This window comes from Penicillium waksmanii, assembly GCF_028829765.1.
Source record: "Penicillium waksmanii strain IBT 27052 chromosome Unknown utg000009l:1.0-4314994.0:1.0-4318279.0, whole genome shotgun sequence".
NCBI lineage: Eukaryota > Fungi > Ascomycota > Eurotiomycetes > Eurotiales > Aspergillaceae > Penicillium > Penicillium waksmanii.
In genome coordinates, this window is record NW_026643255.1 from 2,037,240 (window position 1) to 2,062,386 (window position 25,147).

General features: G+C 50.9%; 10 protein-coding genes across 10 annotated transcripts; 6 read left to right on the forward strand and 4 right to left on the reverse strand.

The window, feature by feature from the left end:
* Positions 1-2,089: 2,089 nt before the first annotated feature.
* N7481_011142 (uncharacterized protein) lies at positions 2,090-4,649 on the forward strand (the record flags this gene model as incomplete). Its single annotated transcript, XM_057270361.1, has 3 exons — positions 2,090-2,207; positions 2,284-2,441; positions 2,505-4,649. 3 exons carry the CDS (start codon positions 2,090-2,092, stop codon positions 4,647-4,649), a joined length of 2,421 nt encoding a protein of 806 aa, XP_057117535.1.
* Positions 4,650-4,723: 74 nt separating this feature from the next.
* On the forward strand, positions 4,724-5,368 carry N7481_011143 (uncharacterized protein; the record flags this gene model as incomplete). The annotated part of the gene is made up of 3 exons (XM_057270362.1): positions 4,724-4,822; positions 4,879-5,201; positions 5,260-5,368. The coding sequence occupies 3 exons, from the start codon at positions 4,724-4,726 to the stop codon at positions 5,366-5,368; spliced, it is 531 nt and encodes a 176-aa protein (XP_057117536.1).
* A 993-nt stretch (positions 5,369-6,361) lies between these two features.
* Positions 6,362-8,284, forward strand: N7481_011144 (putative l-fucose permease; the record flags this gene model as incomplete). The annotated part of the gene is made up of 6 exons (XM_057270363.1): positions 6,362-6,496; positions 6,558-6,658; positions 6,805-7,517; positions 7,591-7,853; positions 7,912-8,028; positions 8,114-8,284. The coding sequence occupies 6 exons, from the start codon at positions 6,362-6,364 to the stop codon at positions 8,282-8,284; spliced, it is 1,500 nt and encodes a 499-aa protein (XP_057117537.1).
* A 715-nt stretch (positions 8,285-8,999) lies between these two features.
* N7481_011145 (non-specific serine/threonine protein kinase) lies at positions 9,000-11,946 on the reverse strand (the record flags this gene model as incomplete). The annotated part of the gene is made up of 4 exons (XM_057270364.1): positions 9,000-11,449; positions 11,526-11,673; positions 11,755-11,845; positions 11,909-11,946. 4 exons carry the CDS (start codon positions 11,944-11,946, stop codon positions 9,000-9,002), a joined length of 2,727 nt encoding a protein of 908 aa, XP_057117538.1.
* A 1,033-nt stretch (positions 11,947-12,979) lies between these two features.
* On the reverse strand, positions 12,980-14,531 carry cdc43 (protein geranylgeranyltransferase type I subunit CDC43; the record flags this gene model as incomplete). Its single annotated transcript, XM_057270365.1, has 5 exons — positions 12,980-13,113; positions 13,172-13,280; positions 13,341-13,729; positions 13,809-13,854; positions 13,917-14,531. 5 exons carry the CDS (start codon positions 14,529-14,531, stop codon positions 12,980-12,982), a joined length of 1,293 nt encoding a protein of 430 aa, XP_057117539.1.
* A 326-nt stretch (positions 14,532-14,857) lies between these two features.
* N7481_011147 (uncharacterized protein) lies at positions 14,858-15,688 on the forward strand (the record flags this gene model as incomplete). The annotated part of the gene is made up of 3 exons (XM_057270366.1): positions 14,858-14,995; positions 15,100-15,522; positions 15,608-15,688. The coding sequence occupies 3 exons, from the start codon at positions 14,858-14,860 to the stop codon at positions 15,686-15,688; spliced, it is 642 nt and encodes a 213-aa protein (XP_057117540.1).
* A 407-nt stretch (positions 15,689-16,095) lies between these two features.
* N7481_011148 (CFEM domain-containing protein) lies at positions 16,096-16,820 on the reverse strand (the record flags this gene model as incomplete). The annotated part of the gene is made up of 3 exons (XM_057270367.1): positions 16,096-16,439; positions 16,518-16,647; positions 16,734-16,820. The coding sequence occupies 3 exons, from the start codon at positions 16,818-16,820 to the stop codon at positions 16,096-16,098; spliced, it is 561 nt and encodes a 186-aa protein (XP_057117541.1).
* Positions 16,821-17,522: 702 nt separating this feature from the next.
* On the forward strand, positions 17,523-19,072 carry N7481_011149 (F-box protein; the record flags this gene model as incomplete). Its single annotated transcript, XM_057270368.1, has 3 exons — positions 17,523-17,525; positions 17,578-18,258; positions 18,320-19,072. 3 exons carry the CDS (start codon positions 17,523-17,525, stop codon positions 19,070-19,072), a joined length of 1,437 nt encoding a protein of 478 aa, XP_057117542.1.
* An 810-nt stretch (positions 19,073-19,882) lies between these two features.
* On the forward strand, positions 19,883-21,972 carry N7481_011150 (putative MFS transporter; the record flags this gene model as incomplete). Its single annotated transcript, XM_057270369.1, has 7 exons — positions 19,883-19,928; positions 19,999-20,132; positions 20,212-20,601; positions 20,649-21,134; positions 21,195-21,603; positions 21,664-21,831; positions 21,902-21,972. 7 exons carry the CDS (start codon positions 19,883-19,885, stop codon positions 21,970-21,972), a joined length of 1,704 nt encoding a protein of 567 aa, XP_057117543.1.
* A 1,283-nt stretch (positions 21,973-23,255) lies between these two features.
* On the reverse strand, positions 23,256-24,763 carry N7481_011151 (Zn(II)2Cys6 transcription factor domain-containing protein; the record flags this gene model as incomplete). The annotated part of the gene is made up of 2 exons (XM_057270370.1): positions 23,256-24,602; positions 24,680-24,763. 2 exons carry the CDS (start codon positions 24,761-24,763, stop codon positions 23,256-23,258), a joined length of 1,431 nt encoding a protein of 476 aa, XP_057117544.1.
* Positions 24,764-25,147: the final 384 nt, after the last annotated feature.

Here is a 25,147-nt window from a genome sequence, read left to right on the forward strand (position 1 = left end):
TGTTATACTCCAGGGCTCTAGGAAACTTGAATCACGTTTATCCATAGTACAGAGTAAACCCAAGTCTCGCGATGACGATGATGAAACAGCATCGAACCTTCCAGCATTCACAGCGCCTGACAATCTCAGGCCGTCAGGCTTCGGGTATGATGTAGTGGCCAGCCCACTCGCCAATCTCATCACATGCCATGCCATACATACACAGCCCGGAGAGGAGGGGACTACAGCACTTAGGAAGTTCAACTACACCAAAGTACTACTCCGTCTGCAATAATATTTCCAATTGTTCCGTCCCATATCTGATTTGCCATTTCCACAATGATATGTTGATATGTTGATTTTTGATTTGTTGATTTGTTGACTTTCCCGTATAGCGCATCACCTGACATGGATGATCTAGCCCCTGGGACAGGCACATGATAAATCTCCGGGAAAATAAATGCACTCTGGACAAACTACTCTAGCTGATCTGGCATGATAGATCGATCAACTGCGCTCTCAAAATTAACAATGCAGAGATGCTTTTTACTTTTTCTGTACTGTACTTTACCAGAGGGCTACAAATTGGGTACTAGGCCCGATCCCGAAACTCCAATGCAGCCCCAAAGGAAATCTTCTCCGCATTGTAGTCATGGCCTACACCGACCACCATGAGTGTCAAAGCATCCGCCAATTCCAATCGGACGATCCTCATTGACGAAACCACACATACGAGTACACACATCACAGCAAAACATAGCCAGCCCACAACTTGAAAGGGAGTGGTCCCTTGGCCCGTGCTGTCCATGTCCATGTCCACTTCAATGAGGACGAGCGGACTGGGGCTCTCCAACCCATGATGCAAGTCGTCACCAAGCTAGGTTCAGCCCTACAGATGAGTGGGAACTAGCGTGCTTATATACATGTACCACTGACACTGGTCCGGTCCACTCGGGTGATTCTACATGCAGCTCGCCACTGGGGAAAACCACCGGCAGTCATTGGGGAAATTGTGTACGGAATATGTAGACTAGTGGAAGATGACGTTGCGCGTACATCTGTAGATCCAGGGTCCCAGAGGTCAAGTTTTTGAAACCAAGACCAGGATCAGTATCAGAATCAGGATGAGGCCAACGGACAAGTTAGTGAAATGCGGGTAAGGGGTGACCCGTTCAACTTTCCGACTCCTCTATCTGTGTGACTGGAACGAGAATGGCTACTCGTAGGGTCGTCCTCTCTCTTCTCAGCCCTGTGTAATCCAGACAGAACTGGGGCCAATCTCGCGAACCAGTCATGAGGCGACAGCGATAGGGCTGCTCCGCTAGATGGAGCAGTGTTGGTGCGCGTTGCGTCAGGGATCTCCGGTATCGATGCCGAGAGCTGGGATTTATTACGGGGCTCGGTGGCTCTAGGCTGCATCGTTCTCCTCTTACCTATCGGAGGACCACAAGTGGAGATTATCGTCTCCCTCGCCAAGTCAAATTGTCTTCCCAAGACACCGCATTCTGCAATGAGACCAGTCGATCTGGTGATGAATGCCCCAGTGTTGGACTTAGGCGGAACTCCACAGGAGGGTTGTAAGCATCGCTGCATCGGCTGAAAAGGAATAGGATTGACCTGTTATCTAGAAAAATCTTGAGACAGCGGTAGGGAATATATTCATTGTAGATGGAAGCCAGTAGAAGGGTAGAGATGCACCGTATGTATGGAGAATATACAGTTTGCTAAACTGGAGAAACTTCAGCCCTGTTTGTGATGAGTCAGCAATCGGGGAACTGGATGAGAACACGTTGTGCCTCCGCGCTCCACTTTGTTGCTGGGCCCTGCGATCGTGAAGGGAAAAAGGAAAAAGATAAAAGAAAAAAAGAGAATAAGAGAGAGAAATCTCATATATCCTTGCGCTCGTCCCTCCTTTGGCCCCTTCGATTTCCGACTTTTGGCTGTCCCTGGGGCATGTATCATTTCTAATCTACTAGTACTAGCACTTCCTTCCCGTTTCCTTTTGTTTCTTCCCCAGCTCTCCACTCTTTCTCTTCCCCTCCCCAACCCTCCCTCTTCAATTGTCCTCTCTTTATCACAGGGTGACTAGAGAGTGTGAGAGATATACCTCATGGAGAATTCCTTCCTGCACTCTCCATCGGAGGTGCTGAAACACTTCGATGTCTCGGAGCGCGACGGATTGACCAGCAATGCGGTCGTCCAGGCTCGCAAGCAGTATGGTCCCAATGGTCAGTGTGCACCCCCTCGGAGTATTCGCCTTTGCGCGGTTGGCGAATGCCCGAATTTATGCTAACCACCCTCTAGCTCTCGCTGAAGAACCCCCAACTCCTATGTGGGAACTGATTCTGGAGCAATTCAAGGACCAGCTGGTGCTTATCTTGCTGGGTTCGGCTGCTGTGTCCTTTGTGCTGGCCCTGTTCGAAGGAGGTGACGACTGGACTGCATTTGTGGACCCTGCCGTGGTACGTTTCTACTCAAACTGAGATTATATGCGAATGGCTACTAATCGTTCCTGCTGTTTACAGATTTTGACCATTCTGATCCTCAACGCGGTGGTGGGCGTCACCCAAGAAAGCAGCGCGGAAAAGGCAATTGCGGCTCTCCAGGAATACTCGGCCAACGAGGCCAAGGTTGTGCGTGATGGCAAGATGGTCAAGGTCAAGGCCGAGGATTTGGTGCCCGGCGATGTTATTGAAATCGCTGTTGGAGATCGCATTCCCGCCGATTGCCGACTCATCTCGGTTCACAGCAACAGCTTCCGCGTTGACCAGGCCATTCTGACTGGTGAGAGCGAGAGTGTTGGCAAGGACACCAAAGCCATCAAGGACAACCAGGCTGTCAAGCAGGACCAGGTCAACATGCTCTTCTCCGGAACCACAGTCGTCAACGGACACGCCACTGCCCTTGTTGTTCTGACCGGCGGTTCGACTGCCATCGGTGATATCCACGACAGTATTACCTCTCAAATCTCCGCGCCGACCCCGCTGAAGCAAAAGATCAATGACTTTGGTGATATGCTGGCCAAGGTCATCTCCCTTATCTGTATCCTCGTCTGGCTGATCAACATCGAGCACTTCAATGATCCTTCCTTTGGTGGCTGGACCAAGGGTGCTATCTACTACCTGAAGATCGCAGTCTCTCTCGGTGTGGCCGCTATCCCCGAAGGTCTTGCTGTTGTTATCACTACTTGCCTTGCTTTGGGAACTCGCAAGATGGCCCAGAAGAACGCTGTTGTGCGCTCTCTGCCTTCGGTTGAAACATTGGGCAGCTGCAGCGTGATTTGCTCTGATAAGACTGGAACCCTCACCACGAACCAGATGAGCGTGGCAAAGATCATTACTGTGTCCAGCACCGGCACCTCGATTGAAGAGATTGATGTCGAGGGTACTACTTTCGCACCCGTTGGAAAGTTTTCTCGCGGAGGCAAGGCCGTCGATGGCCTGGCCACTTCCTCCTCCACTGTGAAGCAAATTGCCGAGGTCACTGCTCGTTGCAATGCCTCCAAACTCTCCCACGACCCCAAGACCGGCCAATTCGCTAGCATCGGAGAACCCACCGAGGGAGCTCTGCGCGCCCTGGTCGAGAAGATCGGTACCGAGGACGCTTCCGTCAACAAGAAGATCTACTCCCTAGCTGCCCACGAGAGACTGCACAAGGTTAGCGAACACTACGAGAACCGTCTTGCTCTGGAGGCCACCTACGAATTTTCTCGCGATCGCAAGAGCATGTCCGTCCTGGTCCGCGAGGGTAACGAACAGAAGCTGCTTGTCAAGGGTGCTCCCGAGAGTATCCTGGATCGCTGCACTCACGTCCTGCAAGGCCCCGACGCATCCAAGGTTTCCCTGACCGCTGCCCACAAGAAGTTGCTCTCCAACGAGGTCGTCGAGTGTGGTAACCGCGGTCTCCGTGTGATGGCCCTTGCCAGCCGCAGTGACCTCTCTACCAAGGACAACTTGCACAACGCTACCTCTACCGACGACTATCTCAAGCTGGAGCAGAAGCTCACTCTCATCGGACTTGTTGCTATGCTGGACCCCCCTCGCCCCGAGGTTGCCGGCTCCATTAAGACGTGCCACGATGCTGGTATTCGCGTTATTGTTATCACCGGTGACAACCAGAACACTGCCGAGTCGATCTGCCGCTCCATTGGTGTCTTTGGTGCCGATGAGGACCTTACTGGGAAGAGTTTCACTGGTCGCCAATTCGACGATCTCAGCGATGCTCAGAAGCTCGAGGCTGTCCAGACTGCTTCCCTGTTCTCCCGTACCGAGCCCAGCCACAAGTCCAAGCTGGTCGATCTGCTCCAGTCTCTGAACCACGTCGTCGCCATGACCGGTGACGGTGTCAACGATGCCCCCGCCCTGAAGAAGTCCGATATTGGTGTCGCCATGGGTACCGGTACCGACGTCGCCAAGCTGGCGGCCGATATGGTTCTGGCCGATGACAACTTCGCTACCATCACCGTCGCTGTTGAGGAGGGTCGCTCCATCTACAGCAACACCCAACAGTTCATCCGTTACCTGATCTCTTCCAACATTGGTGAGGTCGTCTCGATTTTCCTGACTGCCGCCCTGGGCATGCCCGAGGCTCTGATCCCTGTTCAGCTGTTGTGGGTGAACCTTGTCACCGATGGTCTCCCTGCTACTGCACTGTCCTTCAACCCCCCCTGACCACGATGTGATGAAACGCCCCCCCTCGCCGTCGTGACGAGGCGCTCGTTGGTGGTTGGTTGTTGTTCCGCTACATGGTCATTGGTATTTACGTCGGTGCTGCCACCGTCTTCGGCTACGTTTGGTGGTTCATGTATTACCCGGAAGGTCCCCAGATCACCTTCTGGCAGCTGGTAAGCTTACCTCTAGTGCTCTCTTGGCTGTAACTCTTTCTAACCATATCTTCTAGTCTCACTGGCACCACTGCTCTGCCCAGTTCCCGGAAATTGGCTGCCAGATGTTCAGCAACGACATGGCCAAGTCCGCATCGACCGTCTCTCTTTCCATTCTTGTAGTGATTGAGATGCTGAACGCTATGAACGCGCTGTCTTCCAGCGAATCTCTCTTCACCTTCTTCCTCCACAACAACCCCATGCTGATCTATGCCATCACCCTCTCGATGGCTCTGCACTTTGCTATCCTCTACATCCCCTTCTTGCAGACCCTGTTCTCCATCCTGCCCCTGGGCTGGACTGAATGGCAGGCCGTGCTGGTGATTAGTGCCCCCGTGATGTGAGTTTCCCTTTTCGCCTTATCGCTGTGTGACTAGCATATACTAACAACCGCCTAGTTTGATCGACGAGGTCCTCAAGTTCATGGAGCGCCAACTGTACGACTCGAAGGTGGCTACTGTCGCCCCGATTCAGAACGGTGCCGCTAGCAAGCCCAAGCGGGCTTAAATGAACGATGAGATGGGATGAGATGATCCGATGCATCGGCATACAGGAAAGAGGAAGACTCAATTTTGAAATAGAAATAGACCTGTGAAGCTGTGCCATCTATCCTCCATACCAGAGGCGGAGGATGTATCATGCCATTGAATAGAAGAAATGAATCTGACTTTGCTCTGACTTTGAATGAGTTGCTGTTACAAGTCCCTCCCCCCCTCTAATCGGGCCTCAATACCCCGAACCTAAACTCTGAATTCTTCAAAGCTGTGAACTTTGACCTTTCGCGTGCCACCTTCCACCGCCACACCCTCGTAGAATAAATAACCTTGGAAACTTGAACTAACGGACCAAAGAAAGCAACCAACACCGATGCAACAATGGTAAACAGGCTAAAAACCAAAATCTAATCCCCCACAGACGTATTCCAACCGCCCCAAACACTCCAGATTCTCCACTTCCACAGCCCGTGTCCTCTAAACCCCGCGCTGCAACATCCCCAAGCGCCCCGGCTCACGACAAACAGAGTTAGACCGCTCCTCGGGGTAACTCCGGTGCTGGATGCTGACTGGTGCAGTTTCGTGCGTCAAGACGGGAGGGCAGGGATCGACGTGCCACCCCGGATTCTTCTTGTGTGGGGGTTGGGGTTGGACATGAGAGAGCGAGGAGAGAGGAACAAGAAGGCCCCCCTCGTTTAAGTCGAGGGTGATGTGACATTCTGCAGTGTTACCCTGCGATTCCTGGTGGATGTCAAATGAAATAACTGCTCTCATTTAGCCGTGCAGCTTCTTCTTCTTCTTTTCTTCTTTCCATCTTCTCTCTGCAATATTCTCCTTTTTCTAAAATACAAAGATCCATCTATCCATCACCCCTGGCAAAACCCTGGACCGGACTGGACTTGCGTCTGGCTCTCTACTTCTTCCCCCTATCCTGGATAAATTACTTCCCATCTAAACAAACCAAACCCGCCAATTCAGAACTTCGTGCAAGTAATCCCCGCTCATCATGGGCGTTAAGGGATTTTTCCGGAATCGCTCCGGCATGCGTGTTGATAATAGCAAGACGACTAGTGCTGCTACTCTCACGCTGCGACAGAGTCTGTATCCTCTTGGGTTGGTTACTATTTTGTTCTTTCTTTGGGTATGTATACTCTTTATTCTTTCCCGCCTTGTCTTGCCTTGCTGAGCTAGTCATCTTCTAGGGCTTTGCGTACGGCCTGCTCGATACTCTCAACAAGCATTTCCAGAATACACTGCACATCACGCGTGGTCGTTCGGCGGGTCTTCAGGCTGCTTATTTTGGGTACGTACTATACATCTGTCGAGTACCTACGTCAGTAGGGGATGATAGCATCATATATACTACTCCTTTAGTTAGCATTGGGAACTTGAACCTTCTAAGGTTCAAGTTGTTTTAGAAATACCCAACTAACGCATCCAATCATGTAGCGCATATCCCCTCGCCTCACTAGGTTATGCCAATTGGATCCTGCGCCACTACGGCTACAAAACGGTCTTCATCTTCGGGCTCGTCCTCTACGGCATTGGCGCTTTGTGCATGTGGCCCGCCGGACTGAATCAGTCTTTCGGTGGATTCTGCGGAGCTACCTTTGTTATTGGATCCGGACTGGGTTCTTTGGAGACGGCGGCGAATCCTTATCTTACTGGTACGAGGCAAAGCATTGCATTGAATCCCATTCCCTGCATGGAATTTATTCCTTCATCCCCTCCGAGTCCCCCCGCCGAGGTCCATCATGATCTACACGATCAAACCCAAAAAGAATATTCAGCCAAACCACAAACTAACATCCCCCAGTCTGCGGACCCCCCCCGCTACTCCGAAATCCGCATAAACTTTGCCCAAGCCTTCAACGCAATCGGCACAGTCGTCGGGCCCGTCCTAGGTTCCTACGTATTCTTCACCGAAACAGCCGACGACGTCTCAGCCCTACAACGCGTACAATGGGTCTACCTAGCAATCGGAATATTCGTCTTCTGCCTCGCATTCGTATTCTTTATTTCGAATATTCCCGAAGTCACGGATGAGGATATGGCTTTCCAGGTTTCCTCTACGCATGTTGATGAGCAGAATAAGCCGTTTTGGAAACAGTATAAGCTTTTCCATGCTACGCTTGCTCAGTTTACTTATACTGGTGCTCAGGGTATGTTTATAACAAGCCACCCAGCCACCGACTAGTGCCTAACTAACTGATTTAATCTTCTTTTCACTTTCAGTCGCTATCGCGGGTTACTTCATAAACTACATAACAGACACCTGGCCACCCAGCGACAGCGCCAAAGGCGCCAAACTTCTCGCAGGCGCACAGGGCGCGTTCGCCGTCGGCCGCTTCCTGGGATCAGGACTAATGAGATTCACCAAGGCTCGATGGATATTCCTCGTCTATTTATCGTGCACGGTAGCGTTTCTAGCCGCGTCCGTGACGCAGCGGAAGGAGAAGGGTGTGGCTATGTTATTCATGACATTATTCTTTGAATCGGTTTGTTTCCCGACTATTGTTGCGCTGGGAATTAGGGGGGCTTGGAAGACATTATAAGCGTGGTTCGGGGTTTATTGTTGGTGGTGTTTGTGGTGGGGCGGTTGTTCCGCCTATTCTTGGGCATGTGGCTGATATGAAGAATGATACGGGGTTTGCTATGATTGTTCCTACTATGGTGAGTTTTTGGATTCTGACCTTTCGAGGGTTGTTTCTGCGGTTGGTGCGGGTTAAGGCTTTTTGCTAATGGTGCTTTCTTGTAGTTTATGGTTGTCGCGTGGACGTATGCTGTTGCGGTGAATTTTTCGCCGAGTTATCGGGATACGGTTGATAAGGTGGGTGAGAGTACGGTTGGGTTGCAGGATGAAAGGATTGATGAGGAAAAGGTTGTTGAGGCGGAGCATGAGAAGGAGGTGGTTGTTCATCGGGATTAGCTGTAGACATCATGATACTAGTATCATTGAGTTCTAGTAGGTAGTAGCAAGGATACTACTGGTACTAGTATATTCGGATCTTTCGATTGAGAATGAAGTAGCTTCAAGTTCAAGTTCAAGTACTTATATACACCAAGCCAACTGGGCAGTCGTTTCGTTTATATCATGTACTAGTACCCTGGCCTAGATTCTGTATGACCAGGCTGTTAAAACACTACAATGAGGATACTCGAAACTGTAAAAGATGCACTGGTATCATTATGCAGGCGTTGGCCAAAGATTCAAAGCAAGTCTATAGGGCTGAGATAAAAATGCAAGTCAAGCAAAGCAATGTGGTGACCTGTGAGGTATGAGATCCGGGGTAGTAGATGTAAAGAAAAAAAAAAAGGAAAAGCTCGAATGAGTACAGATGGGCTTCATTCAGTGAGAAAGAAGCAGGTGAGACACGGAAAAGAAATATAAGAGAGGGTGAATGCTGAGAGTTGCGTTGCGCATATAAAGTTGGAGGCCGGGGGTGGGGAACAAAAAAAAATCGCAAAATGCGGGCAAAAATAAAGGCTGTGTATAAAACTTGCAAGCATCGAGGGGGGTATAAAGTAAGCATAAGCACAAGCACATAAACAGCTCTATCGTTCTAACCAAGTGTGGAAATGAGATGGGGAGGGATATAACGCCGGTATCCAACAACAGCAAAGCAGCAAAGCAAGGTATACCGTTAACCAGAGGAAGTAACAGGCTTACTAGTAGCAGCCGCGTCATCAGTTGCATTTACCTCGGCACTTTGGCTGGCAGATGCTTCAGCGTCGTCGTTGGCGGTTTCGTTGGCGATGACTGCTGCGACTGCTGCGGCTGTTTCAGGCGGGGGAGAGCGCAGTGACGAGGAGCGCGGGGGCCGTGGCGGACTAGTTTCTACTTCGGCCGCGGGCTCGACGACGTTCTTGTGGGTTGACGCAGGGGAACTGGGCTCTGTGGCTTCGGCAGTCTCTTTGATAGACTGGCTACTCTCCTGGAGAGTATCGCCGTGTTCAGCCCGACCTTCTTCCTCCTCCTCTTCTTCTCCTTCGAACTCCTCGACCTCTTCAATTTCATCCTCGAAGCCATCATCTTCCTCCTCTTCGATAATTTGGCTCTTTCGTGCTGCCGGTCGTCCAATAGGAGGGATAGATTCACTGCCTTCGACTGGCTGGCCAGGAACAGGTGAATGAACCATGCCGGAGGACACCATGAGGTTGGATGTGTGAATCATCGGTCCCTTGAAAGCGGATCGCTTGCGCCGGGCGAAGACCAAGCTTGAAGAAGGCGAGTACAGTAGCGTAGAAGGCGCAGCCTCATTGAACGCAGACGACATTTCGCCAGTATTGACAACTTCTCTAGGAGCGCCCCCAGTTCCACGAACAAGCCGAATGTTGCTGGGGAAGCGGGCCGATGAGCCTGGCGTGGTGGGAAGAACCTTGATGGAACTGTGGGGAGACTTGGAAATTCTGGCGGTTGGTGTTGCGACGGTATCCATGCTGTTCGATGAGATCGAGGACGCTTTGGAATGAGCTCGGGTGTGATGAATGCTGCGTATCGAGGATACAGAGGAAGATGTAGACTTCCGTCCACGCAGTCCAGCCGAAGATCGCCGGTACGAGCCGCGAGGAGTAATTGGCGAAGGTGACAGCGAGTTGCGATTGCTGCGATTGCTGCGAATGCTGGAGTGGCCGGTATTTAAGGGACGTGGCTGACGAGGATATGAGTGCCGATTCTGACGATAAGACGCACTGCTAGGAGCCAAGCTACTCCCCGCAGAGATTCGTTTGTTTTGTGTAGGCGTTACAATTTCTTCGGGTTGTATATTAGTCGCGGACAAAGGGGAGGAGGCTTTCTTTCCAGTATCTTGACTTTTCGCAGGACTGAATTTCTCTGACAGGAATTTGCGGGATCCGGACGATTTGGAACCGGGAGAGCGAGCGCGTTTGGCGGTTTCGGCAAACCAATGTTTCAACTGTGCGAGCTGGCTGATGATCGGATGATGGCGCCTATTGGTACGGCGTCGGAAGATACCATGGTGCTGCGTCAATTCCGGCTGCGATGCACTGACATGTAGCATGCTGGGTCGGGAGGATCGTCTCTTGTCCTTTGGCGGGGGAATAGGACGACGGCGCATTGTTGAGTTGGAACGTATCGATTCCTTGTCGACCGACCGCGGAGTTGTCACTTCTGGCGCGCGTACAGGTAGAGGCTCCGGTAGCGAGGGTAGCTCGGGGACTGCAAGTTGAGATGGAAGGCTTCGCCTGTCTCGGCGTCCACGCTCGTGGAGCTGGCTATCTGAGTTGGCATGCCCCTCCTCATCTACCTCAACCAGAGCGGCTGACAGCTTTTCTAGGCGACTGCTTGCGGCGCTAAGACGGCGCAAGTTTTTCGCTTCCACCTCTCGTTGCTGTCTTTTTTTCTCCCGCTTTTTCTCTTTCCGTTGCTCTTTCTCAATCAGCAGGGCCCACCACCCAGCCAAGGGGTCACATCGCTGCGCCAGGACGTTCTCAATAACCTCGTCAATGTTGACTCCTGCGCTCTTCATTCGCTGTAGGGTCGTTTTCTCCAGAGGTGTGGTAAATGGAGAAGGCTGAGGGATTTTGAGAATAGCGAGCTGCTCGGGGGCGTGTTCAGAGAGGAAAGGATGCGAGAGGATGTCTTCTAAGCTCGGTCGGATCAACGGCCGCTTCGAAAGGAGAAGGTTGACCAAGGCCTTTGCCTCATCCGTGAACTTGTCGTTGTAGATGGGATCCTCCGTGAGAATGCGTTTCTTAGTGACTTGATCGTCGTCGTCGTCGTATGGTAGTTCGCCCGCCAATAGCGCATAAAGGATGATGCCCAAGCTCCATACGTCGACCTTTTCACCAGCATATTTCTCTCCTTTCAGCATCTCCGGAGCACTGTAACAGACGGTCCCGCAGAAAGTCTGCAGGTAGCTGGCCTTTCCTTCATACTCGCGTGTGAATCCAAAATCACACAGTTTGACGTTCTCGTGCTTATCCAGCAGAATATTCTCCAGTTTGAGATCCCGATGAACACACGACTTGCTATGGACATACGCCACTGCGCCAACCAGCTGGGTAAAGATCCGTTTTACTTTGTCGACGGGCAGCGGGCCATGGCGGAGAAGGTAATTATAGAGTTCGTCGCCTATCCGGAGGAAAAAAGAAAACCGCAGGTTAGCTCTGTGTGTCATGCCGTGTTGCAGCCACCCAATTAAACATACCAGGACAGAATTCCAACACAAGCCAGACTAACTCTTCTGTGACGACAACCTCGTAGAGACGGGCAATGTGAGGGTGGAGGAATTGGCGGTGGTGGTGAATCTCACGCGCGAGGTTGGTATCCTCCTTGCTAGAGGACTTGAGAACAACCTAGTAAGTGAAGATGGTGTCAGTTGCCTCTGTCTCTCGTTTTGACATCATCACCCTCGTCCACTCCCCGTATATGCGTACCTTGGAGCCATTGGTGAGCTTGTGAGTCGCGAGATACACTTTTCCAAAAGAGCCCTTGCCAATTAATCTCCCCAGAGAGTAGTTTCCTACGCTGCGAAGGTCCTTGGACGAAAATTCCCTGGGAGGCCTCGCGCATTAGCCAAATGGACCACACGGTTTCGAGATTTCGGGGAGCTGGGAACCGGGAGTCATTACTCAAGTAATTCATTGTAGGAGTTGGCAAGCTGTGACCGCACGCGACTCAAGTTAGCTAGCGGTTCTGATGTGATGTTCCCGTTCCTGCGCAAAGCGATATCGGCCCCAGCGAGGCCAAGCGCACACCCAGCACACACGCACCTTTTCCTTTTGTTTCTGGCTTTGCACCCCCGCTCTCGTCCTGGGCGGCATGTGTTATGATCGATCTCCGGGATTGCCGTCGGCCGCGGAGGTCTCTGCGCGTGTCGAATAGGGAGGCGTGGAGAAGTGGGCTGTTCGGTATTGCCATTCAAGAGAAGACGAAGAGACCGGGAAATGAAGATCGGCAGAATGGGTTGGCGGAGGTAGGGAGGTAGGGGAGCGAGAGGTCGAACTCGAACTCGAACTGGAGGTATGGTGAGGTATGGTGAAGTGAGGTATAGGATATGCCCTGGTAGGGAGGAGGTTGACAAGGGAGAAATTCGGGGAATGCGGTACAAAGCAAAAGCAAACCAAACCAGACGTCAACGGGAACGTGGACCGTGGACCAAGTGGAGACCACACTATTCTATTTTATTGTACTATTTTTTCCCTCGAACGGCCTTGACTAAGACTAGCGTTGACTCGATTATATCATACGCGGCTTGAGCCCCTGAGTGATGGGAAAGTTGGAAGTGGAAAAGTGGGAAGTGGAAATTACTTTGCCCGTTTCATACTCTAATTAATTTTAGTTGTTGCTAAATGGTGATGTGATGTGATGCTAGCAAGTTTGGGGCCACTCGGGGTCACTTTACTCTTTACTCTCTAGGCTTCTGGTGGCTTCTGGTGACTTTCCTCTTGCAACTCGCCAGGGTTCCCCGGTTCCCCTCCCCCAATTACTATTAATACGGAGTACATAATGCGACTCAATTTATGCGCGTCTACTCATTGGTGCCCACGGCGGTGCGTTGGACCAATGGCTTACGGAGGCAAAACCTGCAGGGTTGATCATGATCATACAATGGGCTGGGGTTGACTCGGCTGTTGCTTTTCGTGGGGAATAGTACTCTATCTACTTATGCCACGGCAATGATTCTAGGTGCCGTACGACACGCTCGGTAGTGACCAGTGCAGGATCGACGCGCGAGCGACCAGCCTCGCCCTGGAAGGCGAGCGAGGCCAGGCCAAAACATGAGTGGAGGAGATCTGGCTTGGGTCAGCATGTCAATTTGCCTCCGGAGGGACCTCTTGTGTTTCGCCTTACCAGGGGTATCGCCCGGGACCTTTCCAAAGCCACCCACGAGATGTTGCGTCTTCTCTAGAAGATATCGCCGATTGCGAACGTCATCGATCACCGAGGATCGGTTTAGCATCTGTGATATGTTGTGAGCGGAGATCTTGGAGATAAAAACAAGGTTTCCCGAAACACTTACCGCCAGTGTTGCCCCGTTCCAGAACGAATAACAAGTATCCGCCACCTTGTTGCATCGGCCATTGAAACCGGCACAGGGTATTGTGTCGCTGGGTATCGATGCGATCTTGGGAAGTGAAAGGATCTCATCAGTTGATAGACGGAGGGGCCCGATATCTCTGTCTACCGTTGGCTGGTGGGCTGCAGCATCGTTATTAGTTTCCACGCTTTCCTCGTCATCGTCCTTATCCTCATCCTCATCCTCATCTTCGTCATTTTCTTCCCCCAGTTCGTTCGTCTGTCGCGATGCCAACCACGCAACCAGAGTCTCAAACTGATGAGACCCAGGCGACAACAACTGCACCGGTCGGGTGTCAATTGATGAGCGACGTAGAAACTCTAGAGATCCAACTGCGCAATATGTATGACCACCTATATCACCTTGTCAAAAAGGTCGGCCGGAGGGGAGACGTCGAGGGGTAGTACGTACTGTGGGCTTCACGATATGGAGACTCGGCCATGCCACCATCGTAACTCTGAGACAAACCATCGTCAGTAAACCAGACTCGACTCGGAGCTGTAATAAGAATAATCTCACCTGGCAAGCCTGAATAAACGAGATAAACCGGGGCACATCGATATCCTCAACCTCCTCCACCCCCATCGCACTCCTTCCACGCAGTATAAACCGAATCCCCGCCGCACAACAACAATACCTCAAATCACTATTTCCCTCAATCTCCTCCCCCGGTCCAAGAACCTCCCCAAAGCTCCCATCACCACGCTGTAACTTCGGAAGCCACCGTAAACACTCCACCCGCTTCACGCGCGACAAATCATCACCGAGAACAAGCAAATTGACCAACGCAAAGAAGGTCGCTGGCACATTCGCCGGATCCCAAGATTCATTCTCCGGCGTGCGATTCCGTTCGCCAAAATCTGTGCCTGAGAATCCCCGGAATCCTCCAGATGGTACTTGGCAGTGGTACACCCAGTCGATGTAGGTTTGTCGTTCTTCGGGCGTGGTTTTGCTTGCCAGGGCGTTGAGGACGTCTAGGCCTGTCAATGTGAGGAAGGCGAGGAGCATGCGGTTGGAGTCATTGGATATATACGCCGAGGGGAGGAAGGTCTTTAGGCATCGTAGGTAGTATTTGATATGGCGCTCAGTGTTGAGGACGGGTTCGGGTTCGGCCGAGGCCTTGAGTTGGGCCATTGTGTCGGGTGTAAGGTGGAATAGATTGCGAAATAAGCCGACAGAACCGATACTTTTCTCCGTTTGTATCTTCCCGTCTCCAACCAGCACTGAATTGGAATGCGACAGCGATTTAACGTGGGTGGTGGGGTGTGGAATCTCTCGATGTTTTCCCCACATACTGCCGCGTCGGCGTCAGCGCCAGCGGCCAGAGACACTCGGACCACCACCGGCCCAACTGCCCGCCAGCTCCGCCAGCTTCAGAAGGCCACCGCTGCCACTTTTTCTCCCTTCCAGAACCCAGTCTCGATTTCCATATCATATACGCACAAACCATCCGCGCCAAAATGGTCCTCCTCTCATCTAAAACCATGATCCAGGGGCACGCCGTGCTCCTAATCGTCATTGCCGGATACCTGATCAAGAATCCAGCCTTGATCACGAACTGCGATCTCGTATTTATGATGGGCGAGGCATTGAACATTGTACGAAACAAGTCCCCCTTCCCTCCAACCAATCCAATTACTCTCTCTCAGCAAAACCAAATCGACTTGTCTTGTCTAGTCTAACCATACTAATCAAAATCCAGGATTTCCCAATAACCACAACCGCCGTCGAAAATCCGTTCGTCTTCTGCTCAATCCCACTAGCCGCAATCGCCATCTTCGACCTAATCCTCCTCTCAACCCTCCCCTACAAAAACGCCCTAGACGAAGCCCTGCGCTACGTCCGCCCTCTGCGCAATGGAAACCTCCCCGCAGAAGATTTACAGGTCCTCGCCAGTCTGCCGGAATATATCACCAAGTCCCTGACGATGTACTGGAATGTGTGGGTGAGTGTTGCGGCGAGTCGGTTTAGTCTTTATGGGGGTATTTCGTTCTTTATTTATCAGGGTCGGGATTCGATGATTTCGTCCATGTATAGTGGTTCGGATGCGGTGGAGGGGTTGGGGAGAATTAAGTCGAGGGCTGTTTTTACTTTTTGCTTTATGGAGATGATGACTTGGTTTTGGGTATGTTTCCTCCTTCTCTGGTGTCCCTCTGATGATTTTGAGGATGGGGGTTATGGTGAGGAGAGACTGACATTTATTTTCTTAGATCTTCGCTACTCTCCGCCAGGAACGACAGGAGCGATTGACCAAGTTACTCGAAGATGCTCGTGAGGAGGCTTCCGATTAAAATGGCTAGCAGTTGATTACCCATGGCGCACAAATTGTATCAAAAGAATAGAGTGTTTGTTTCTCTTCGATTGTTCGATACATCATACTACATGGTATCCCATTTAGTACATACACTCGGCTCGTTAAGATGATAAAACCCCTCTCCGCAGAGGGGTTAAAGATAAAAATGAATTGAAAATGGAAATGGAAAATAAAAGGGAAACGAAATTTAAAACGAAAATGAAAAACAGAATCATCCACGTCGAAAGCGAAGCGAAAGAGATTTACAGAACATGGGGTTGTATCGATCATTCAGTCGTAAAATGCGGGCATCCATCCCATCCCATGATAACATTATCCTGCCACAGATCGATACCCTGCACATCCACATCCAGCTCAGCACACTGGGCAAAGGTAAGGTACTTTCTAAACGAAGAAAGCAACAGCAGCAACGGCGCCAGCAGCAGCCATCAACGAGGTATCCTTGACCTGGCCGAAGACAGCAGCATTGGTGGTGTGAGCAGCAGAGGTCGATGCAGCGGTGGAGGAGCCAGAGCCAGAAGCATTGGTACCGGTAGCAGTGGTCATGGTGCCAGTCATGGTGGAGTCCTTGGTGGTATCAGCAGTCGCGGCGGTTCCAGTACCGGTAGTGGTTCCAGTCTTGGTTTCAGTCGAGGTACCAGTCGAGGCACCAGTTGAACAGACGACGGAGCTGGGGACATCGGTCACGCCGCCGCGGGCACAGATCGATTTGGCGACCTTGAGAGTGGCTGTACAGAATGATGTCAGTATTTTACATTATTCTTGTGGAATGCGTCAGTGGGACTCGTTTGCTGTCGATTACTTACTCTCCTGATCATCCTTGGAGCACTTGTCAGCCACACAGCAGGAAATGTCGTTCAGGAAGGACTTGGTAGTGCAGATGCACTTGACGTCAATTCCACAGCTGGAGGGGATGGCGTCGGTTGCACAAGAGCGCTTTGACTTTGTTAGTGCTTATTCACTAGTTGTATGGTGGTAGATCGCGGACACAGGGTTCTGCGATTAAATGGATAGAAACGTACCGCACAATCGGGCAGGTCACCGAGGCCTTGGGCAGCGGCGGTGGACAGCAGAGCTGCCAGAGCGAGAGTGAGTTGAGACAGCTTCATGATGAGTAGAGCACAGTGGAGTACAGTGGAGCGCAGTGGATTGTGTGAAAGAGAGTGGGAGTGTATGAGGAAGAGAGGTGCGAGGTGGGGGGGTAGAGGGAAGAGGGAAGAGGGAGAAGAGGAGGAGGAAAGAAGTCCTCAAGGCAGCCACGCTTTTTATTCTCAGAGCTTCAACTTTCTGGTTTTGGTTTTGGCTAGGGGTGATTGGACTGATCCAATCCAATACAGCTGTTAATTCCCAGTAAACTACCTATTGGATCTATGCTTCGACCCTGCAGATGTATGTATGGAACTAATACAAGGAATACGGGGTTGTGGGGTTTGGCTGCAGATCCGCGTGGCATTTTCGGTGATTGATTGGACTAGTATACTTCAAGTATGCAGATGCAAGATTATCTTTAGAGTGATGCTATCCAGGGTGATTCTCTTATTATTCACTATGAAAGTGCTTATTGAGAGGGCCGGGGGAGTAGTGAGTGGTGTTGCCTTCCACGAAGGTACTCGCGTAGCTAGTACTCACGCAGGCATTCCCATCACTCTGAAGGTCCTCACACATCACATCTCCCCTCCCTGCCAGACCATCTCTCAACCTCTCTTTTCACTTTGCACTTTGTACTTTGCACTGCTACTCTCAACTTGCTTTCGAATCCAGGACAGCTGTTTTAACCTCATCGCTGGCCTCGAACCAAACAATAAGGAACAATGGTAAGGCATCTCTCCACCTGTCTCATCAGCATTGGACTGAACTCGATTGCAGGCAACTTCGAGACTTTTCCTTGGGAGCCTCCCAGAGGAGCTTCTCATGCAAATTATCGACTACAGCACCCTGGATGAGTACGATTACATCCCTCGTGGCGACCTATACCGGATCAGGCGCGTATACACTGACCTCACTTCACTGTCTCTTGTATGCCACCGTTTTCACCGGCTGGCAACGCCTTTCCTATTCGAGAGGATCAGCTTGCACGATGGATATCCGCATTCTTCGGATAACAAGGAATACAGCATTGTACCTCCATGTCCCCGGGCGCTAGCCTTGCATCGGCTACTGCGAGATAATCCACCCCTGCGATCAATGTGCCTTGATTTTGAAATGATTTTCGACGATGAGGCGGAAACCACAGATGAAGACTTTCGGGTCGCCAATGACCTTGTATCATGGCTGGGACGTACTCAATCTCTTCGGCTCTATGGTGGATTCCCTTACGATGGATCGGACACGGGGTACCGAGCAAAAACCCTGGCATTGATCTCCAATGCGAACCGGAGCATGATCAACCTAAAAGAGTTCTTGCTTGACATGGGAAACGATACCAACGAGGGATTGTCTCTTGCAGAAGCGATGGAATACATCAACTTCCCCTCACTAGAGATTCTATCCATGACCGGTAATGGACACTCCAACGATTGGCATCCAATGCCCAGTTCAAACTCAAAGGTACGTGCGAAGAAACACCGGGATGAACAGGAAGAGAGAATGTATGGCTGACGAATTGCAGGAACCTCGCACGGCGCCATTCACCTCGTTGACATTGACCTATTGCAAAGATAGCGTCGAGGCAATCGAGAAATGTATCTCCTGGCCCAAAGATCTTGTCGATTTTACCATCAACACCTCAGGGAATGAGGAGGTCGCCCATCTGAGCCTAATGGACGCACAAAACTGGCTATTAAACCACAAAGAAACTCTGAAATATGCCTACATTGATCTCCTTGGACATAACCAAGGGATTCAGGAATTTGATGCCTCCATTTTCCCCCGACTGGAAAGTCTCACGCTTTCTCGCACCCAGCTCAATGATGATGTTGGCGACGGCGTACAAAACAATCTCTGCTGGGAATCTTCTCACCCTGGCCGCCTATTACCACCAAACCTCAAGACCTTCGGGATGTCGTTCGGAATCCTGGGATGCTGTCTGATCAATAACTTTGGCGACAAGGAGGTGAGCTGGCTTCGACAACTTGGTCAGGCTGCCGCGAGTCGACACTCCTCGTTGGAGACAATTGACATTCTGTTCCAACCGTGGAGTGAGTATCCGCACAAATACGGCAACTATCCAGACGATCATGGGTATCCATGGGATCGAATGCGTGGGCTGCGTGATGAGTTGGCCGAATACGGAATCTCCCTGATCTATACCCCCGCTCCCTGGACAAAGGAAGAATGGGAGGCGAGGATTGCCAGGTGGCTAAAACGAAGTGCAAGGGCTCCTTTCGATCACCAAAGTGGTCACCAGCAGGGTTACTACTAGTAGATGGTCTATGGCTATGGTAATTACGATGATGACTATGATTATGACTATGACTATGTATCTTTAAATGTAGGAATGAATGTGAATGCAATTTCCACATCCCCTCAGAACTGACCTGGTAATACGAGTACTGTATACTACCAAATCTTACCAGCCAAACCTTCCTCTCCATAAAAAAGTGGAGATTTCCCCGGACCCTCGTACAACTCGTTTTTCTCTTCCTGTGATAGTTCATGCTAAATGCCTCGGCCCAATACGCCCTTTTTCCTTTTTTACTTTTCCCCTCCAATCTTGATTTCATCCAATCAAATATCCCCGGAGTGGTAGATCTGCCTGTGATTTTAGTCCGGGGACTCCACTTCATTGGTTGCCAATCCCACCGTGCAGACGAATTGCAGGGTACTTGCAGGAGGTGACCACTAGTCTACCTCATTGACGGAGTCAGCCCTCGACCCTCGTTCCTCGTTCCTCGTTTCTTGCCCCTGGCTGCTTTTCAACCTGCAGCTTCTTGAAACTCCGAAAGAGATTTCCCGACTCTACTTTCCCTTCCATCTGTCGATATTTCAACTCTACTGGTTCTACTTGTACTGCGCTGCATTCGATGAAGTTGAATCGCCAGTAGCTCCTTCTGTACCTGTCGAAAACAAGAGCGATGTCCGCTGGTGCCAGCTGAACTTTCTTTTGAATGTGCTTGAGTGGAGCTCCAGACCCCCCTCATACTCCAACTATTCCTCACCAACTTCCCTCCACGAGCTTCACACCCGCGACCTTCCACCTCAGGCACGCAGCTTCGCCTAATCTACCACAGTCATGGGCTTGGGAGTCTTAGACGTGGCGCAAAATGTCGAGGTCCCCGGTAAGCTTGGACAATCATGCGGTCCTCTCAAGCCACAGCGGCGAAACCTAACCTTCTGCGTGAACTCCAGGCACCTCCAACATTTACGACGACACCCGGGATACGACCGATGGTCCCTCTGGAGCCAGCCTGAAATACGACTGGACCACCAAAGAGCCCACGGTTCTTGTACCACAACCCAGCGATGACCCAAATGACCCGTTGGTACGCTGTCCCCGATGATGCATAAGTCCCTCCACGACGACGAGTCAAGAACTAACGATAGCATTGATGCACTTAATAGAACTGGCCACTATGGCGTCGCGATGTCATCCTTGGCATTCTATCCTTCGTCACTATTCTCTGCACAACGCTCAGCTCCATCATGGCCGCTAACACCGTCACGATCGCCGACTACGAGCAAATCACCTTTGTGGACGCAGCCCTTCTCACGGGATACCATCTTTGTGGCGTCGGGGTAGCGGGAATTCTGATTGTTCCTACCGCACGCGTCTGGGGCAAGCGCCATCTATTTCTGCTGGGTCACGTCTTGATGATTGTGAGCTGCGCCTGGGCCGGTGGGAGTGGAACAAATACCAAAAGTCTTCTATGGGCACGCATCTTCCAAGGCGTTGCTTTGGCCCCCTTCGAGGCACTGGTCAATGCCTGTGTAGGTGATCTTTACTTTGTGCATGTGAGTTGCCGAGACATTCCCATGACAAAACAAGTTTCTTTTTGTAGCTGACAGCACGTCTGAAGGAACGAGGAAAACGAATGGCCGTGTCCAACGTCTCGCTCTTCGGAGCAGCCTTCCTGACCCCAGTTTTCGTCGGCAAAATCACCAAGACCATGGGCTGGCAATGGTCCTTCTATTTCGTGGCCATTTTCCTTGCTGCAGCCCTCCCGTTCATGATCGTCTTTGTTCCGGAGACTGCGTATCGTCGGCCCGATTATCTCAACACTGACTTCAAACACAAGGCTGGGCGGAACGAGTCGACGGAATCCCACTTCCCACTCGATGATACCAGTGATGAACCTAAACCGTTTGTGCCGGGGGAGTCAGGGAGACGTGGAATGTCCAGGACAGAAGTCTCTGCAGCACCCGTCCCCGAAAAGGATTCTCTTCTGAAATCGATGAGATTGTTCAATGGACGAAAGACAGATGAGAACTTTTTCAAGCTGCTCTTGCGTCCCTTTCCCCTGTTCTTGCACCCGGGGATCCTTTACGTGAGTCATTCCCTGTATACAATTCTCTTTTCTTCCTTTGGCGATAACTAATGGCCACAGGCGTGTCTTATACAAGGCGTTGTTATCGGCTGGGCCGTATTCATTGGTGTCGTTCTAGCGATTGTTTTCCTTGGCCCACCCCTCTGGTTCGAAGAAGATAAAACAGGGTACCTCTACACCGGCGCATTCATTGGATCAATAATCGGTCTTATCCTATCCGGCCTCCTCACCGACTCCATGAACAAGATGATGATCCGACTCAACGGCGGCAAATACGAGCCCGAGTTCCGACTTCTGCTGGTCTTCTTCCAACTAATCTTTGCTTGTATGGGTCTTTATGGATTTGGATGGACCGCCAACGATGTGGCGAAGTACAAATGGCTACTGCCGGATGTATTCTTTGCCTTTCTGATCATTGGGATGGTCATGGGCGCTGTTGCTGCTTCACTATACATCGTCGATGCACACCGTAAGTTCTAACTAGCCTCTTCGATGGATCGGATCCAAAGTGACTGACTGACGTTGACAGGTGAAATTGCTGTCGAGGCATTTACATGTCTGCTCGTGTTCAAAAACATGTTCAGCTTCGTCCTTACCTTCTTCGCCTATAACTGGTTCGCGCGCGGTGGGATCAAGCATACCATGATCGTCATCGGCAGTATCCAAGTCGGAATATGTCTCTTGACTCTTCCAATGTGTACGAACTCCTCTTTCCCTAATTTTCTTTCCTTTTAATTCAAGTTGGCTAATCTTTTAATACGATGCAGACGTTTTCGGGAAATGGAATCGGGCATTTTGCGCGCGGTATGATATTCTTGAGATTCTGCATCTGCGATAATGGTAATGGTAATCGACACTGTGCCTTCATGAATTCTACGGTTGATTGTTGAATAAATCGGACCTTTGCGGGGCTTGAGCTTGAACTTGAGCTTGAGTTATGGGATACTCACCCCCTGATATAACATTTATGAGATATGATTTTGCTTTGTAGATTTTCGGGTTATGACAATTGAAATGCAAACATCACACCCTTTTCCGGTTTACGGAAACTTGATGTCGAATGGGCACCGGTGAGGCACGGAGCCAACGTAATCCGAGTTCATAAGAACTTGGGAGCACGATTCAAACCGCGGGAATGCTTTTTATGACTACTGAGATTTGAAGCTCTAGGTAGCTACTCTGTGACTAGGATAGTACGTGTATCAAATTCCATAAATCACTGTCGGGCTTACAGAACAAATATCAATGAGGTAAGAAGCCGTATCACGAGTTCAATCGATCTTCTGTCCTCATCGCATACCGCACGGGCTTGAACGAGAACCTAGAATGCGTCATAAATTAGAGAATTGAAATCAATTCGCAATATATACATCGGTGAAGAAGACAGCCCCAAGTAACAATAGTGGTGAAAATAGCTTCATTATTTTGCCGAAATTTCAAACGGGCTGGCAACTTGGGGCCAAAACCTGCTGATATCCTCCGCCGATGACTGGTGCAGCATCTCACATACCAAAAGCAGACTAGTTCAGACGACGAAGGCGCGCGCCAAGACACTCTAATTGGATATATTGTGCAAATTATCGGCGGTTATTGACGATGTCAGACCGATTTCGCGTAGTTTTGCCAAGTTCTTGGGCACCGGCTTGCCGATACGAGGGGGGTTCAGGGACTTTGAGGTGCAAGGTGCATAGAGCTGCTCTTTTCGAGCACGATATAAAGAGGGGTTATGAGGAGCCCACAATTTTACTTTAGACCCCCGGATACCCTTGGAAAAAATTCTTCAAGTTGTTCAATCTTAGACTAGATATCTGGCCACTTGTGCGCTATGAAACTTCTGTCTCGGAGATTTCTCTCCGCTCTACAATATTGGATACACCACTAACTTCCATCCCTTTGCTTCTGCACCATGATCCAGTCATGGCTGAGAAAGCTAGATGGGCTAGCAGCTCACAAGGGGTCATGCTTGATGCCCCTCGTCGATTCGATGCAATGGTTCCAGCTTGACCTCACTTTCCAGTTATCTCTATCTTGGTCAGATCCTCAGCAAGCTGCAAGGCCATATCAATACCTGCACTCTCACTAATACCCTTTAGTCGCTCGATGATCCATCTTCGATCACCATCACCAATAACAGGCGATTTCCCAACCGTATAAAGATGCCAGACCAGCATATACCCTCCGGAGACATTGGCCTGCGGGGGCTCTTCGAAATATTGATGCTGTCCCGGTGCAAACACCAGCCCTAAACCCTGTGGAATGCTGGATAGGATATCCTCCCCCCCGTTCCGCTATGACATGGGCCGCATAGTGCAGTTTTGATTTAAGCTCCGTGCCGTCCTGTCCAGAGACATGCCCAGACCCATCGAGATCAGAGGTAATGATCTTGTTTATAAGCCAGCATATAATCTCGCAAACAATGATCTCGACCATGCGTGAGTTGTTCCAGAGCCTTATTGAAAAAGCTGTCTGATATAGATCATATCGACCCCTAAAAGAAATGAACGCCGAGCTGCCCTTGGACACCTGAATGGATGTGTATGGCTCATGCACGGCGAGGATCTCAACGGCCGTCTTGAACCCCGCTTGAAGCGCAATCGACTCTTCTAAAAAGTCAGACCAAGAAATGGGCAGACTAGCGCCATTATTCTTCGCCACGACACCCGCGAACAGCGTTGCGCATCGCGAGCTCAGGATTCCAAGTATCCAGAACGCATCGGTCGGCTCTGTATACTTGGTTGCTTCGTCCTGTAGTTCGCACATATCATCCGGAAATGGCTGGATGCTTTGGATACAGGCAGCACACATGTCCGCGCGCACCTGGTTGAACATCAGGATCGATACCCTACTAGAAAATTGAGATTTACCCCGTGCAATCACCAAGGAGGCAGCACCCTTGACGTGTCGAACCCACGATTCGAAATTCGACACGTGCTCGAAGACACCGAGCGAGATTACCGACATCAAAGTACTATCCTTGATGGATTCGGTCGGTGAAGCGATGGCATTGTTCACGTAGCGGATTGCCTCGGAGTATTTGGCGCGCGCGTGGGCGGCGAGTTCGGGCTGTCGAGTTGCTAGCGCGATGAGGCCTACGGCTGCCATACTGGTGATGAGAGTTGGATGCTCGGAATCGGGGCTGTATACCGTCGGGATATAGTTGAGATAACCGCGTGACGGGACACGGCCGCCCGCCACAAAATCCTGGAGGAAATAGTTCACGCCTATTTCGTCCAGATTGGGGTCCGGGCCACGGGCAGGTGGAGGTGAACGAGGTGAGTGGGAGTGGGTCGTAGTCGGAGGAGTAGTAAGCTCGCTCGAGATTGTATTATTTCCTGCTGGACTCTTCTTGGACCGCTTGATGGTATGGCTTGTCTGGTCTCGGAAGACTAGGTCCCACTCATCTCGATATCCCTGGCATGTTTCCCGGGTGCGAATGCATTGGCCGCATTGCGGGGACTGTTTATCGCACTTAATGTCCCCACGGAACAAGGTCAGTGTGTGTCGTTTGTATTAGATTGTCGCTGGAACGGAAAGGATCTACCTACACGTCGTTTGACGGCTCGACAGTTACCGCAGCTTCGAGATGCTCGGGCTCGAGGCGGTGATGACATACCAATGCGCGCGGGCATTCATGCGGTGAAGAGAGTCAAGTTGTGACCAGGGCAGAGTTGAGTTGGGCTCGAAGAAGAGTGTAGAAGTACAAAAAGGGGTTGCTATATTTTAAGATTACCGTTGCTCAGCCCAGCTGAACTAGCCTCGGAGGCAAGCTACTGTCATCAGCCTTTGAGAGTGCTTAATCGACTTTAACGGATGTTTTATTCCCTTGGCAACTCTGGAAGCGAACGTGGGGTCGAAGTGAAGAAGTTCTCCAGCGCCAAATAGTCAAATGGCCCCCAACGCATCGCCCCCAAACGGCCCCCAACGACCCCGCCGAGCTGACTCGGGGCATAAGTGCGAGAGAATTCCGAGAGAAAACGCCTTTGACACACAGTGATCTGCAGCTGTTTACCAAG